This window comes from Leguminivora glycinivorella, chromosome 13, assembly GCF_023078275.1.
Source record: "Leguminivora glycinivorella isolate SPB_JAAS2020 chromosome 13, LegGlyc_1.1, whole genome shotgun sequence".
Taxonomy (NCBI): domain Eukaryota; kingdom Metazoa; phylum Arthropoda; class Insecta; order Lepidoptera; family Tortricidae; genus Leguminivora; species Leguminivora glycinivorella.
The window spans coordinates 4,468,622-4,485,235 of NC_062983.1; the positions used below are offsets into that span (position 1 = coordinate 4,468,622).

The window sequence follows — 16,614 nt, forward strand, 5'->3', positions numbered from 1 at the left end:
GCACGTTCGGTCGTTCACCATTCAAACCGTTCCTGTTATTCTACTCTCATACAACGTTCCGTTTCACGCTAAAGTTGTGCCTGCTCGTTCACTGAAAAGATCGTTCCCAACTAGTACGATCTCCGAAGTGTACTAGTTCGTTCTTTTAGGACATTTAGTACAGTAGTACACCGAGAGCGAGAGACAAATTGTGCATATGGCGTACAGTAACGCTCGCTCGTACTAGCCGAAAGATCGGCCGTTTTCGCGGGCTCTCGGTCCGAGTCAGTCGGTTCTAGTTCGGTTGCGGTCGGATCACACGGATCGCTTTGCTGTCATTGTCACTCCTCGGCTCTTCGCTCCTTTCGCTCCCATTCTGTTGCGCGTGAGTGAGAGTACTAAATGTACTGGAGAGCAGAATCATTTAGAAGTAGTTCGGTCTAGTACAATGCAGGGAATCGTGTATTTTGTACTATGTACATGTACTACACGTTCCGTTCCTACATACTTATACCTCTACATATTTTTGTTTAGCGTAATGAATGCTACCACTATTCTGGATTCTGACTGTACACCTAATATGTGTACTGTATGTGTGTATCCAGCGCACAGATTAAATTTTTATATACCCTCAGATTATTAATAATAGAGGGATATTGGATGACCGGCGCCGCGGTCGGATTATCGGGCGAATACTAATTTTATAGTACCTCTATTAAATATATATTTGAATTAGATATGAAGGAAAAATACCTTTAGTGATGATTTTGATGCATTCTTAGGCTGATGAAATAAGTCAAAAGTAATTTGACTATATTTGAACCCTACCTTGACTTAGCGTTACCCTGTAAGTTCCAAATGATTATCTAATACCTGTAAATGAGCAATTTTTGTATATTTATATCGGCGATCTCAGAAATGGCTCTAACGATTTTGCTGAAATTTATTATTTGGGGGTTTTCGGGGGTTAAAATCTATCTAACTTAGTCTTAGTGTGTTTTTTTTTATGGGATAGGAGGCAAACGAGCAGACAGGTCGCCTGATGGTAAGCGATCACCGCCGCCCATGGACACCCGAAACACCAGAGGTGTTGGAGGTGCGTTGCCGGCCTTTAAGATGGGTTTTAACACTATCCGATCCGATATCGGATGTAGGTAGAAAATCAAAGGCAACAAGCTAACCACAAAATTAAAATTTTGTAAAAAACCCCGACCGCGATATAGTAGACCGATTTTCATTAAAATGGCTAAGAACACTCCCGACTAACTCAGCTTTCAAACAAAAAAAACTAAATCCAAATCGGTTCATCCGTTCGGGAGCTACGATGCCACAGACAGACTGACAGACACGTCAAACTTATAACACCCCGTCGTTTTTGCGTCGGGGGTTAAAAATCGAAGAGCACGGCATAAATAATATATTATTATGGGATATCGGTGCGACATCCGATCGCACGAAAACGCACTTAGGTACCGGAAAACGCGATTTTTCGAGTTTTCAAACTTCGAGCACAGCTCGGTCGACCATCCAGATACTAAGTTAAATAAAACAAGCTGAAATTCTAAATTGTTGGTAACAAATCGTGGTCAAACGTCTATCTATTCATACTAAAAAAAATCCATTGTTAGTCATTTTAAGTAATAAATAATGTAAACAAAGCGACAACAACTGAACAATAGCACAAAACAAATTACAATGAAAGCCTTCAATAGAGTTATGGCTTTTTCATATTATAGCACCTTTAAATATAAATTCTCTGAATTTCCTTGAAATTTCATGCAAATTCGTATTCGACTAATGTATCTGCATTATGTATTAGGTACCCTGGCATATTAAAGCGAAATCATAGAATTATTGTAGGTACTTGAAATATTCTCTATGGAAATATTCTCACGGAAAAGTATTTTTACTCGTTCAGTTTTTCATTTCGAATTGTGTCGATATTAACGCCGTGCTTATAAGGAGTAATATATTAGGTAGTTTTTTAAACCTAAATTAATTAAAAAACTATGTAATACCTATTTAATAAAAATAATCATTTACATTCCCTCGCTTCGGTCGTGTTTTAATTTACTGACCACTCGTTTTTACGCAATTGTATTGTAATGTACTCTTTTCAGTACAGATGGTGTTTTTTACGCACTAGTGCGAGAAGAGGTTCATTATATGTCAGGTCGGAACTTCGGAGGGCCATCTGTACTGAAAAACGTCGTACAATACACGTGCGAAAATGAAATTCGTAACTCGTGTCGATTTAAAACACTCTATCGTATCGTAATATACTATTTTATTACTTCAGTTAGTTTAAGAAATGTCACAGAAAATTTCAGTAGAAAATAGTATCTTCCATAATGTAGGTACTGCCAATTGCAACACAAGTGCACAATAGCTATTAAAAGCACACCTAATTTCGCTTGAAGCAGCTGATGCTTCCAGAATATCGCCTAATATAACCGTAGACATATAACCTGAACTCACAAACCTTAACTAGCTAGATTTAAAGCTTAAACTCACTATGCAGTGAACTTATTACTTCCCAGTATGTCAACCCACGTGACAACCCTACTCCCCCTAACCCCTATCTCTGTACGACTATGCTTTTGAATAAGGTTATTCAGTAAAGTGCACAGGTTGACTCTTGAGCACAAAGAGCGATTGCAATGGCGGACACGAAAGCGTATGCAGATTGACTTTACCGGTCCTATGATATCCTAGTCAACGTCATAGCTTAGGTCGTGGTCGTTTTCACCCGCCGCCCGCGGCGTGTGATTGGTGTGTTCGGGATTCCTCGGAAATGCTCGGGAGTGGTCGTTTTCGCACGCCGCGTGCGGCGTCCGCCCGTCGTCCGCGACTGCCGCCCGCTGGCCGCCGCGTCTTTAGTTATTTTGAAGCATCGGGTGGACGCTGGCTCAATATGGAGAAATTCACCAAAGAAAAAGACGAAATTTTGATCGAGCTAGTCAAATGTAACAGTATTTTTTACAATGCACAGAACAAAAACTTTAAAAACAACAATTTGAAACTGAAAGTGTGAGAAATCAAATAATATCAAATAAATAAATAAATTAAATTTTACTCTTCGTAGGCGTATCGTAACCTCTTGCTATCCACACCTGGGACAATGGCGATCAAATATATGAAACAAACGCGTTCCTACGCACACAGTCTAAGTTTATGTGAACGCGTACTATGCTTGTGTGAGTGAGATGAGGCAACAATCCTCCCGTTGACATTGCATTATTTCTTTTTTTAGGTTGTCTATGTGACGAGTTTTCCATACATTATTTTTTTATATAGGAGTTTCCTAAGACAGGCTGGTTGCATCTTTGACAGTCGCTGAGATTACCGAGAGCGGGTCGTCGGCACATAAGCGGGAGGCAGAGAGTGGCCATACTGTATGATAGTCCTCTTTATTATACTGTGCCCTATCGCTCTTCTGCAGTGGCGCGACAGCCAGACTGCAATTAAATCGCCACGAAGCGTCAACGATTGCCACTTTGACTAGGCCTAAATAAATAAATATTGGGGACACCTTACACAGATCAACTTAGCCCCAAACTAAGCAAAGCTTGTAGTGTGGGAGCTAAGCGACATTATACATACTTAAATACATACTTATATACATAGAAAACATACATGACTCAGGAATCATCAATCAGGAATAATCAGGAATCAGGTAAGGGTATTTATCTGTGCTCATCACACAAATAAATACCCTTACTGGGATTCGAACCCAGAACCGCGGCTTAGCAGGCAGGCTCACTACCGACTGAGCCAGACCGGTCGTCAAATGCAGATTGATTTTACCGTAGCATCTAGTCAACTTCATTGCTTAAATTGCGTTTCCGTCGCCACATCTTTGCTTCAACGGTTGTCACTTCGGCTGGGCCGGGATAAATAGATAGGTATTTTGGTTGTGAGTGATATGACTGAGACTATGAATATGCCGGTCTTTGTTCCGTTGATTCCGGTGCAACAGATTGTGCGTTGAGAGGATGTGCATGCAATAATATATTTGAAAACGTTTCCAAGATTCCAAGAGGCTTTGTTGGTTGCAGGTTTTGGTAAATATTATACGATAGGTACTTAGAATTTTCAATTCTATTGAAAAATGTATTATTTTCATTGCCACGACTTGCATTCACTGCAATGTTTCGCCCTGCAGACTAGAGTAGCGCACGCGGACAGACAACCCATCACACTTGTGTTCTTTTGTGTCTGTGTCTCACGTGTCCCATGTCGCAAACCTAGTTCCTAGTGAATAGATTCTATTATTTATCTAGTTTATTCTTGGTTTCAGCTATTTTCTCTGCATGATTTTTCATATTGTTTTATTTCTACATACGTATCCTAATGCCTGTATTGCCAAAAGGGGTAGGCAGAGTAGAAGAAACTGCTAAAGTTTCAGTGCCACTTTTGAAATTAAGGAACCGTAAAGTAAAGAATACCTATGGTACATCGGGCCAAATCTCGACTGGGGCAATTGTAACTAATCCATTTTTTCCATGTTTTAGTGTACTATGATGTTGAGTTCTACATGTATTGTATCCAATGAAAACGCCTACCATATAAATGAACGATGGACACTATTTAATAATGCAATCATTGTAAAAAATGGATAAAACGGACCAGTTACATTTGCCCAGCTGTACCTTACTATTTTCTTTCTTCTTTCAATGACATAGTGTAATAATTATGAACAATATGCGAATAAAATTATCAGAATCACATAGATTATTCTTATAGGAATTGATTAGGTAAGCCCCGCCCCGCAGTTTTCTCAAGATTAATTTTTAATCCCCGACGCAAAAACGACGGGGTGTTATAAGTTTGACGTGTCTGTCTGTCTGTCTGTCCGTCTGTCCGTCTGTCTGTCTGTTTGTCTGTCTGTCTGTCTGTGTGTGTGTGTGTGAGGGTGTCTGTCTGTGGCATCGTAGCTCCCGAATGGACGAACAGATTTAAATTTAGTTTTTTTTTGTCTGAAAGCTGAATTAGTCGGGAGTGTTCTTAGTCATGTTTCATGGAAATCAGTCTGCTATGTCGCGGTCGGGGGTTTTTTCAAAAATTTTATTTTTATTTAAGATCACTCCAGATATACATAAAATACGAAAACACTCATGACTCAGCACCAAACGATGGCAGTCCATTTAATTTTATTACAGATTTTACTTTGATAAAAATCTTCTGTATGAATTATTTTTGTATATTTAAGTAGTAGAAGTATTTTGTAGCTTTAATTATTAACTTTATATACATACTTTACAACCATTTTAAGTCTAGCCCTTGAGTGATAAAAGATTTGTTAGAAATACCAAGTGAGCGTGCAATCTTTCACTGGAATTTTCCAGTCTGTTACTCTAAATGTTTTATTAATTTCTTCCACCCCTAAACTTCAAAACGCAACTTACCGTGTACACCGACGAGTTCTTTAATCAATTCCAAGAAACCGTTTGAAACCAAGTTTAATACGCAAAATTAGATTAATTTCCATATCAGACATCCTCCGTTGCCTTTTTATTAAATTCTGTAACTTCCAAACTTGAATTATTACGGTTTCAAACATGCCTAAGAACGCTTAAATATGACTTTTTTTTAAATTTATAAAAATTGTCAGTAACAGGCTAAAGTACAGATTTCTAGAAAATACTCAACTGTGTAATAAAATGTTAACATTTTGGTGTTTGATTTAATGTTTTGGAAATAAGTAATTGGAAGTAATGGAGAGAACAACACTCAAATAATTTCTGAGAAAAAATTAGGAATAAAGGAACCTAATGGTACAGAACAGATCTTCATTAAATTTTCACTTGACATCTGATATCGTTAACGATATCTTACAATAGGCGAGACTACTACTAAAACTAATTAGTCTACCAGTTAGATTATCAAAGAATTTTAGACACGTATTTTTTATTTTTTTCTCGTAAACGAAAAATGACGACGGTACAGTGCGTTGAAGTTTCGCGTGACGTCACGCCTAGGTACAATGTTTACTTAGAAGTGACGTTCAAGCCCCCACTCTGGAACTTTGATGCTCTATATCTTTTTATTTTTTCATTAGTTCAGTATTTTTGGACGATCTAACTGACGGACTAAACAGAATACCATTTTGTTTATGTAGTCGTCATCCCTATTAGCAAAGACATAATATATATAACTCTGTATAGATAGACAGATAAAGTCTAAGAAAAAAACGTACCTCAGTACCATACAGAAAAAGGTACGGTGGCCTAGATGGCATTACACCTTTGGGGTACGCTCAGCTAGATGGCGCTCATATTAATATTTGACATTTTGACACATATCAAGCTAAGAATATGGGCCAAATTGTCAAAACTGAAGTTCAAAAGTTTTAAGCCTGTGTCAAGAGTGATTACTGATTACACATTTTACTTTGACAGTAACTCTCTATAATACTCGATCCTCTTTGCTATTAGGTACACTATATTTATATAAGAAACATTGAATTACTGTGTAACTAGAAGCGTATCGTAGATCTCCATATCGCTCTTTTGTAGCGCCATCTAGCGTCAAGGATTGTCATTTCGGCTAGGCCGGCTGGTAAAGACAAGTGCCTCGATCCTCGTTGGTACTGGCACTGCCTAAGTAGCAGGAGGTCTCTGGTTTGAATCCTAAAGTTGCACCAAGCTAAGCTGGGAACTATCTAGATAGCCCCTGCGCAAAGGTAAACGTCAAAATTTCATTTAGAAGCTTGACATTCAAAGTAAATGCGTGCGGCTGCGTTCGTGTCTCGCAAATGGTCTCGTCGGAAGATCAGCGCTGACCTCCGGGTCGGCATTATGCTGAGACGGGACCATTTCGTGATAAACTTATCCATCCCATGTACATTTGTAGTTTTAGTCATACTTAATGCATAATGTGTAGTTTTTAAGTTTATTACGAATAAATATTTTGATTGATTGATTGATTGATAAATATTTGCACTGGCTTGGCTGTCAAAATCGCTACCACTGTAGCTTTTCATTTGTCATCATCATCCTCCTTGCGTTATCCCGGCATTTGCCACGGCTCATGGGAGCCTGGGGTCCGCTTTGACAACTAATCCCCAGATTTGGCGTAGGCACTAATTTTACGAAAGCGACTGCCATCTGACCTTCCAACCCGAAGGGTAACTAGGCCTTATTGGAATTAGTCTAGTTTCCTCACGATTTTTCCTTCACTGAAAAGCGACTGGCAAACATCAAATGACATTTCTCACATAAGCTTCGAAAAACTCATTGGTACGAGCCGGGGTTCGAACACGCGACCTCCGGATCGTAAGTCGCACGCTTTTACCGCTAGGCCACCAGCATTTGTATGTTAAATAAAATACTAAACCTCATACATGTGTATTGCATATCGTCTCCTAGAATCTATTGTAGGACTGTCCATCAGTCAATCTAAGATTTGTCTTAAATATACATTTCATTTTTTTACTTGTGTTTAATCACCACAAAATTAAAATTTTGAAAAAACCCCCGACCGCGACATAGTAGACCGATTTTCATGAAACATGGCTAAGGACACTCCCGACGACTTACTTTCAGACAAAAAAAAACAGACAGACAGACAAACAGACAGACAGACAGACACACACACAGACAGACACGTCAAACTTATAACACCCCGTCGTTTTTGCGTCGGGGGTTAAAAATACATAAATAAATAAAAAAAAAAAAAAAAAAATTAATCGCCTACCATCTTTTATTTCAAGAAGCAGACTCAAATTACTCGAATGATTTCTCTGAAATTGGCATTTTAATACTTCCTCATAAAATCTCTGCAAAAAGGTATTAAGTGCTGTTAAAATCAAATGCATTTTTACCAGAACAGACAAGAAGGATTTCTGGGAGATAATGAGGAGCAAATTGGCCGATTTTATCCTCTTGGTTAACTTGACGGGGGTAATCGGTAGGGTTCGTTAATTTTATTTGATGTTTAACCGTCCTGATTATTTCAAGGTCAGTTGTTGGACGATGTTGCTTCTTAATATCTTAGTTAATATTTACCAAATTTATAGGTATTAAAATTAAGGTTGCCGAGGAAATTATTTCGGAAGTTTCCATTTTTCAAATGTTCTCATGAAAAGTTCTCGGTATTGTTCTACGACGTTGCTAAGTTTTGGGGTCAATTAATAAACATATGTTTACGTGTTTTTCAAAATTTTCATGGTTTCTTTTATTCTGACACAAAACATTATAGTGTTTAAAATATTATATTTTTCTGAAGAGCATTCTTTCTGGGCTTATTTTTAATTTCTTTCTAGAACTGTATACGATGAGTATAATACCTTGAAACTTTGCGTGTGGAAATCGTGTACCATTTACAATATTGTTTATTGAAGCTAGGAAATAATTTTACAATTACCTACCTGAATAAGTATGTACAAGAAAACGGTGTTGAAGTACAAGTTAGAAAATCATTAATACAGATAATTTTAATAAATCTGAAGCTCCTTGTTATTCATCAGGTCTCAAATTATTGAAACCCAAGGGCCTATTGAGGAAAAGATATCGATAATAATCCATTAAAGGAACGATTAAAATTCAGGCCCTAAAAGGGCTCCTTGGGGAGCACCAAGCTGAGGCCATTACTTTGATAAAAAGTCCGATAACAGAAGGCTTTGTAATCTGCATAATTTGCGGTTTAATTTATTTCTTGATCGAGAATATATTTGAAGAAATTTCTTTAGATAAGTAGCTAATAGATAAGTTTCAATTTTAAATAATAGAACTAAGAGATGTCTGCAGTTTCTACGTTTCACGAATTAATTCATTCATATTAAGATTCATTGTAAAAGCGCTGGTAGCCTAGCGGTAAGTAACGTGCGACTTTCGTTCCGGAGGTCGCGGGTTCGAACCCCGGCTCGCACCAATGAGTTTTTCGGAATTTATGTGCGAAATGTCATTTGATATTTGCCTATCGCTTTTCGGTGAAGGAAAAGATCGTGAGGAAACCGGACTAATTCCAATAAGGTCTAGTTTACCCTTCGGGTTGGAAGGTCAGATGGCAGTCGCTTTCGTAAAAACTAGTGCCTACGCCAAATCTTGGAATTAGTTGTCAAAGCGGACCCCAGGCTCCCATGAGCCGTGGCAAATGCCGGGATAACGCAAGGAGGATGATGATTGACTCATTGTTTTCGTTTCTAATAAGAAAACGATGTTATCTACTGCAAAATGTGCGTCGTAGATGTGTCATAAAACTACCATACACTACACGGTATTGTAAGCATTTTGTGAAAATGAGCAGATTATGTTGATGTATATTTTGAAATGGATACGTGGTCTCATATACTTATTTACATAAATATTTACCCCTGAATATAAAAGTGCCAATAGTACACCTTTTATAGGTAACTACGTGTACATAAGCGTCAGTAAAGCAAATGAATATACCGACCACATTCATACATACAGTCAAAGGTCAGCTAAAGGTGACGGATGAAAAGAGATTGCACGTAGCAGAGATGAGAATGTTAAGATGGATGTGTGGCGTGACAAGAATGGATAAAATAAAGAATGAGTATATCAGAGGAAGCCTGAAAGTAGCACCGATTGTTGAAAAAGTAAGAGCGAATCGACTAGCATGGTATGGACATGTAATGCGGAGGGATGAAAGGCATGTGACGAGAAAGGTATTACGAATGAATGTGGAAGCTGGTGGAAGTAACGGGAGGGGAAAACCGAAGAAGAGGTGGATGGACTGTGTGAGACATGATATGGAACTAAAACAAGTTAATGATGAGATGACGAGTGACAGAGATGTATGGAAGAGAAAGACATGCTGCGCCGACCCCAAGTGACTGGGATAAGGGCAAGAGAATGATGATTCATACATACAGTCAACCAATTGGAACCCTAGGCCACTCTACAACAATGTCAAAATGACAAGCAGTAAGAGATTTCTTACAATCTGATTTATAACGTCACTATGACATAGTTCTACAGTGGCCTAGGGTTCCAATTGGTTGACTGTACATATTTTACCTGATTCTTCCTTCTTTTACTTAAAATTGTACGTAAAATTCCACGTTGAATCAGCACCTGTATGCTAATCGATAAAGAAACGTGTAAGACGCGTACGACATCCAACTAGGTCACCAGAAGCATTGAAATAAAAAGTTTTATCACAAAAACTTCCATAATGTCGCCCTTAATAAATTATCCCGGCATGTTAAACTTCGTATGGTATCAACGATCACACCATGCAGACACCGAATCACTTTTGAAGTTTTTACTGTCTCATGGTTGTGGGCTCCGATTTCCGCACTTAGCCTCATAGAGAGAGGGCATTGTGCGTGCTGTGTTTGCTGGCTAGGGGTCTAGCCAGCCTAACTCCGCCCAGAAGCGCAGGATCCTCCTGGTGTCTCCACAGGCTTCTCGGAGTGACCTCGTCGTTTTGAGGATTTGAGCCCGTTGTGTGTTCTCTCCCTCGCATTCCAGGATGACGTAGGCCACCGTTTCTTCGGCCGACAGGCATCCTCGACATAGACGGCTGTCGGTTTTACCTATGACATGCAAATGTTTGTTAAGTGAGCAGTGTCGAGTAATGTTGTCTACAATTATTCGTAGCGATGCTCTACTCAGAGTTAGTAGGCGCTTTGTTAAGCGGGCATCCGGGTGTGGTACTGTCTTATGAAGTGGTCAGACTTATGTACAGTTTTACTGCTAAAACACCACGATTTGTACTGCTAAAACACACGAGTAGCAACTTACATCATCCTCCTTGCGTTATCCCGGCATTTACCACCGCTCACGGAAGCCTGGGGTCCGCTCTGACAAGTAATTCTAAGATTTGGCGTAGGCACTAGTTTTACGAAAGCGACTGCCATCTGACCTTCCAACCCAAAGGGTAACTAGGCCTTATTAGAATTAGTCCGGTTTCCTCACGATGTTTTCATTCACCGAAAAGCGACTGGCAAATATCAAATGACATTTCGCATATAAATTTCGAAAAACTCATTGGTACGAGCCGGGGTTCGAACCTCCGGATCGAAAGTCGCACGCTCTTACCGCTAGGGCACCAGCGCTTGTTGTTTTGTTGCTTGTTTTGTTGAGTAGCAACTTACACCATTACACAATATAACAAGCCCACGTTGAACCCTAAGATTAACGTTGAGTGCACGCTCATATTGGGCGCGCAGTGTTGCGGTGTGTGCGGCGTGCATGTTATTGTCAAACAATTAAGCTCGTACAAGTGTCCTGAGTTGACGCTGTATAGGATGGACACGCTCACCCGGCCTGCTACACGCCCCGCCGAACGCTCCATTCTGATCGTCTAACGGCCCGGCCACGACATTGGTCTAAGCGCGACAGCGGTGAGCGGCAGCCATACGTGCGAATGAAAAGTCCCATCGCTGTGTCTCGCTCCAATGTATGGCCGCCGCTTACCGCTGCCGCGCTTAGACCAATGTCGTGGCTGAGCCGTAAGACCTTAGGGTCCCCCACATCTAGCGTCTCGCGAGCGTAGCGTCGGGCCAACTGTATGGCAAAACCTGACGCCGCGTCGGCGCGAGGTCGACGCAAAGTCGACGCGGTGTCTTTTTTCATACAGTTCGCCCGACGCTATGCTCGCGAGACGCTAGATGTGGCCACCCTTACATACACTAAAAGTAATTTTTTCCAAAAAAAATATAATGAATGACTCAAGTGATGGTTGTAAACGTTGACACAACTAGATCAAGCGGTTGTGTTCCCAATTCCCGTACTAAATTACTACGGGAAAACATAACATAATATTTTATGACGTCAGACATGTCAAATTAGCCTGAAAACCTCTCTAGTCTGATGATGAGTCATCGCTGATGGCTTTGAGTTGGCTTGAATGCTCCATCTAGTTGTAGAGGTGGTCTGTTTCGTGAGGTTCCATTCGGCTAGCCACCCTGGAACGTGTGAACTCTCGTCATAACTTCTGCGTTAGAACGTTAGAAGCGGTATCTTCGGCAAGAGTTTTATGTTATGTTTATGGGAGTTCATTCGCTTTAAAGAAGGTACTAATTTCTTGTGGTTTTAATATCTAAGGTGAATGTAAGGTAGTATTTTGTATTTTTACTCTTACCATCGTACGTAGGGGCGGTTAAATATCAAATCATCAAATGCCTTAGAAATTGACCCTAAATCTGGTAATAAGCGTGCGAAAAACAATACCGAGAACTTTCCATAAGACCATTTTGGAAACTTCTGTTCAGTGTCTGAATACATTAGAGGGGCATTTTCAGAATTTGGGCCCCCCAAATTAGCGTAAGTTGTTAGCAAAAATTAACTCTCTGTCAGTTTTGTGACAACAATCTAGCATAAAATCTGTCTAAAAATGTCCTTTAACACATTACGAATGTAGATTATCATTTAAAGTTTATGTAATTAACACAAAAACTATAGTTTTAATTGATTTCATGCTTAGTTATTGTCACAAAACTGACAGTGAGTTAATTTTGTTAACAAATTTCGCTAATTGGGGGGTCCCAAATTCTGAAAATGCCCAGAGACAACCTTATTAGTATATTTGTGTATCCTTATCTAAGCTTTACCATTTTGTTCCCAGTGCCTCCAAGCAAGATGGTGATCACAGACGACCAGGGCGCCGTCAAACAGGCCATCGTTGGGCCCTACGTTGAGGGCGACTCGTTTACGCTCAAATGTGACGTCAGTGGAGGTGAGTCTAAGTTGAACTTCTTTTGTTTGAAAATCGAACGAAAACAAAACAAAATCAAAGACATTCTCGTGGTATGCCCCCAAATCTTTCTATGTAAACTAATATTCCATATGGAGGTAATTTTGCACATATTATTAGTATCAGGACATGGAACCAAAAGAGGAGATAGCACTGGAGAAAGTGGAGAATTCATTGGTACACCGTTGTTGTACAAATCTATGAGAGTTTTTTTTTAAGATTTGTGAGTATTGGAGATTTTCTTTTGATACAATAAGGAGGCACCTTATTAGTCCATTCACAGATAAATAATTGCATAAGTGGGAGCGAGAAGATGATATTTTTTTATCTCTCTCACATATGAATGACAGTGACATGCCTAGGCACTTGCACAGGTGTCGTCTGGCCACCTGGCGGGATAAAATATCAGTGTGCCTCCTCGTTGATATAAAATAATTATGATGAAAAAATAAAGATGAATAAATGATTATTTTACTTATTAAATAATCATCTATGTCGTCTATTTCACAGTTCAAATAATGCCCCAAATATGTAAATAGAACTAAATGGAACGAACGGATGTAAATGAAAAACCAAAAAATAAGAAAATTTCACACCCTCAGCTTTCCGGTCCAACGGGTGCGGCCGGGGACTTTTGACATGTTCAGTTGTTCACCCCTTAACAAGTGCAAACAAAGTTACAAAGTCAAATTGTTTCAAGCATTTCCCTGTACACCTCTTAATGATCATTTTCTGACCTATAAATTGTCCCAAAATGCTTCAATAATATTACAGCTGTCATTCTGACGAGCTCGTTAAACCCGCTATTCAAAACAACATTGATGCAACTTCCAACCACAGACTAATATAGACACCTCATGAAGTGTTTAAAATTTAAAACAAAGAGCGCGTTGTCAGGTGGTAGCCAGAAAATTGGGTAAAATACCATAATTTGAGCAGCGCAAATTGAGTAGCATCCTACACCATTCCTTAGTTTCATAGCAGAGGTTCAAACCTTCAAACCTTCAGCTATTTTTAACCGACTTTTTTTGTAAATATTCCAAAAGTACACGAGTATCTACCGGTTGTGAACGTTCATACAATGGGACCAAGTGGTTGAATAAATTCCCTTTTTCCTCGTAGATAACCAAGTTTGATAACTGGTTTTGTATGAGGAAAAATAATTATTCTTAGATAACTGGGTTATGAAAGAGGATGTTTTATTTCTTCGTAGAAAACCATTCTTTTTTTGCAGTTTTCTACGAAGATTTTTTTTTCTTTGTTTACATTATGAAATTTTTTTTTCCTCGTAGCAGTTTTCTTTCTACGAAGATTTTTTTTTCTTTGTTTACCCGCTTGGTTTTCTACGAAGAAAAAAAAAATCCTATTTCATAACTCAGTTAGCTAGGAAGAATTATTTTTCCTCATACAAAACCAGTTACCAAACTTGGTTATCTACGAGGAACAAGGGAAAAATTACTTACTTCTTATTACTTCCGTAGTGCTGCAATGCTTTGTTGGTGTTGGCCTCATCCGCAATCTTCCTCCAGTTGTCACGATACTTGCTAAAACTTCCAGTTAGTAAACTTTCCCATGTTTCTCCTCAGGTCTTCTACTACAGAATCTATCCAGAGTTTCTTAGGACTGGCTCTCGGTCTTTTTAACCCCCGACGCAAAAACGACGGAGTGTTATAAGTTTGACGTGTCTGTCTGTCTGTCTGCCTGTGGCATCGTAGCTCCCGAACGGATGAACCGATTTAGATTTAGTTTTTTTTGTGTCTGAAAGCTGAGTTAGCCATGTTTCATGAAAATCGGTCCACTACGTCGCGGTCGGGGGTTTTTTCAAAATTTTAATTTTGTGGTCATCAATCAATCAATCAAGATTCAAGATTGATTGATTCAAGATTGATTGATTGATAATTTTGTGGTTAGGTTATTTGTTCTGTTAACGAGTAATTATTTTTGGAGCCCCGTTGTCCCTGTTGAGCCCTGAATTTTTGGAAGGCGGCCCGATTATCTCAGGGACTGTGACTTACAAAACCGAACGATATTTCGAATCCACGGGAATGTCGCTTACGACATGCAATTCTTCTAATATTTCTCAAGACGCTAAGAAAGCGAAGTTGTCTCAGACATACAACCTTTCATGACTTGATTAACACAATATTGGCAGTATTTTCTCGAGCTTTACGGATTTGATTGGGATAGCTAGTTAGCTACCATATAAGGTCAAAGCATGCCGTAAGCGACATTCTCGTGGAATACCTCATTTTCGTGTTCTATGAGTGTGCTCAACTCGTAGTTCCTAAATTACGATAGGAGAACATATTTAATTATGTGTGGTTACTTTGAGTTGGCTTGAATGCTCCGTCTAGTAGTTAAGGTGGTCTGTGCAACTCTTTTAAATTCATCCCTAACCATGCTGAATTATACCCGTGACTTGAAAATCAATTAGAAGACATCCGGCCAACGCCGGCAGCCAGACAAATTGTACAAATGTTTCTGAATAATTTACATACATACATACATACAATCACGCCTGTGTCCCATGAAGGGGTAGGCAGAGCACATGAAACTACTCAGGTTTCAGTGCCACTCTTGGCAAATAAGGGGTTGAAAGAAAACGAAACTGTGACATTGCAGTGACAGGTTGCGAGCCTCTCGGCTACGCCACAATTTAACCCATATCCCACAGTCGCCTTCTACGACACCCACGGGAAGAAAGGGGGTGGTGAAATTCTTAACCCGTCACCACACGGGCAAATAATTTAATGCCATCGATTTATTTGGAAATGTCTGTGGAACATAAACATTAACCCCGTTATTCATAAACGTGCACTTAAGTTATCAAGCCGATAAATTTGCCCCTTTCCGACGTATTGGTGTGATAGAAAAGGACAAACGAACTTTATCGGCTTGATAACTTTAGAGTAGGTACGTTTATGTATAAGGGGGTAAAACTTTTAGAACGCAACAAATTCAATATCGTACTTTGAGGTTGACTCGTAGATAATGACATATCATTGATTTCGCTTTTTTGTACTGTATTTTTTTCTGTTAAATAAAAATTAAATTAATAAATGAATAACGGTAGGTTTACTGAAACTGTTAATATTAATCTGACGGATTGAGTAAATGCTCAAGATTGTTAATGTTGTGGATTAGATGTGATAAAGCACAAAAGTGGGACACTGCCATTGCTATGTATACCTACGTAATAGAGTGATATTTAACCCCCGACGCAAGAACGACGGGGTGTATAATTTTGACGTCTGTCTGTCTGTCTGTGTGTTTGTCTGTGGCATCGTAGCTCCCGAATGGATGAACCGATTTAGATTTAGTTTCGGTCAAAACAAAGTTAAAATCGGTTTACTATATCGGGTTATTAAAAAAAAAAAAAACACTAGGTATATTTTCAACAGTAAATACTCGCCAAACCTCTTCATAAATATTGCGACACTTTTGTAGGGACGCCTGAGAGTGACCTTAATCAATTTTAGGAGGAAATAATTCATTTTCGGCTCAAAGAGAGATCAAGTTGACATTTCTATTAACAATTCACTCAGGGACCGTTGTAGATTGACGGTTGTTGTTAGAGATGGGCCGGATATTCGGTATTCGGCATGTTTGGAAAGTTATTTAATGAATCTATCATCATCTTCGTCTATGGCCGATGTGTGGAAGTTTCTCAAATCGCTTGGCATGGGAAAACCTGCTAACAGTATTACTGATAATACGTTTTCTCTCAATGATCTTAACTGTCATTTTTCTTCCGCTCTTTCGGTCGATAGCAAAACTAAAGCCGCCACCCTCTCTAGCATTTCATCTCTACCTTCTCCTGTCTCTGACACTTTCTCTTTTTCATCTGTTTCTATTTCCGATATCAAATCTATAATAACAGCCATTAAGTCAAAAGCCGTGGGCTGTGATGATGTTAGCCGTCATATGATTGTATCAGTCCTTGACTGTATGCTTCCTGTAGTGGCT

The 16,614-nt window shown here is 39.2% G+C and overlaps 1 protein-coding gene across 1 annotated transcript in view; it reads left to right on the forward strand.

The window, feature by feature from the left end:
• LOC125232686 (kin of IRRE-like protein 3) overlaps nt 1–16,614 on the forward strand; it is an 83,982-nt gene that overhangs the window by 19,681 nt on the left and 47,687 nt on the right. Inside the window, exon 4 of the mRNA XM_048138441.1 lies at nt 12,520–12,630. Coding sequence (XP_047994398.1) covers nt 12,520–12,630 — 111 coding nt within the window. The remainder of the gene's footprint in view (nt 1–12,519; nt 12,631–16,614) is intronic.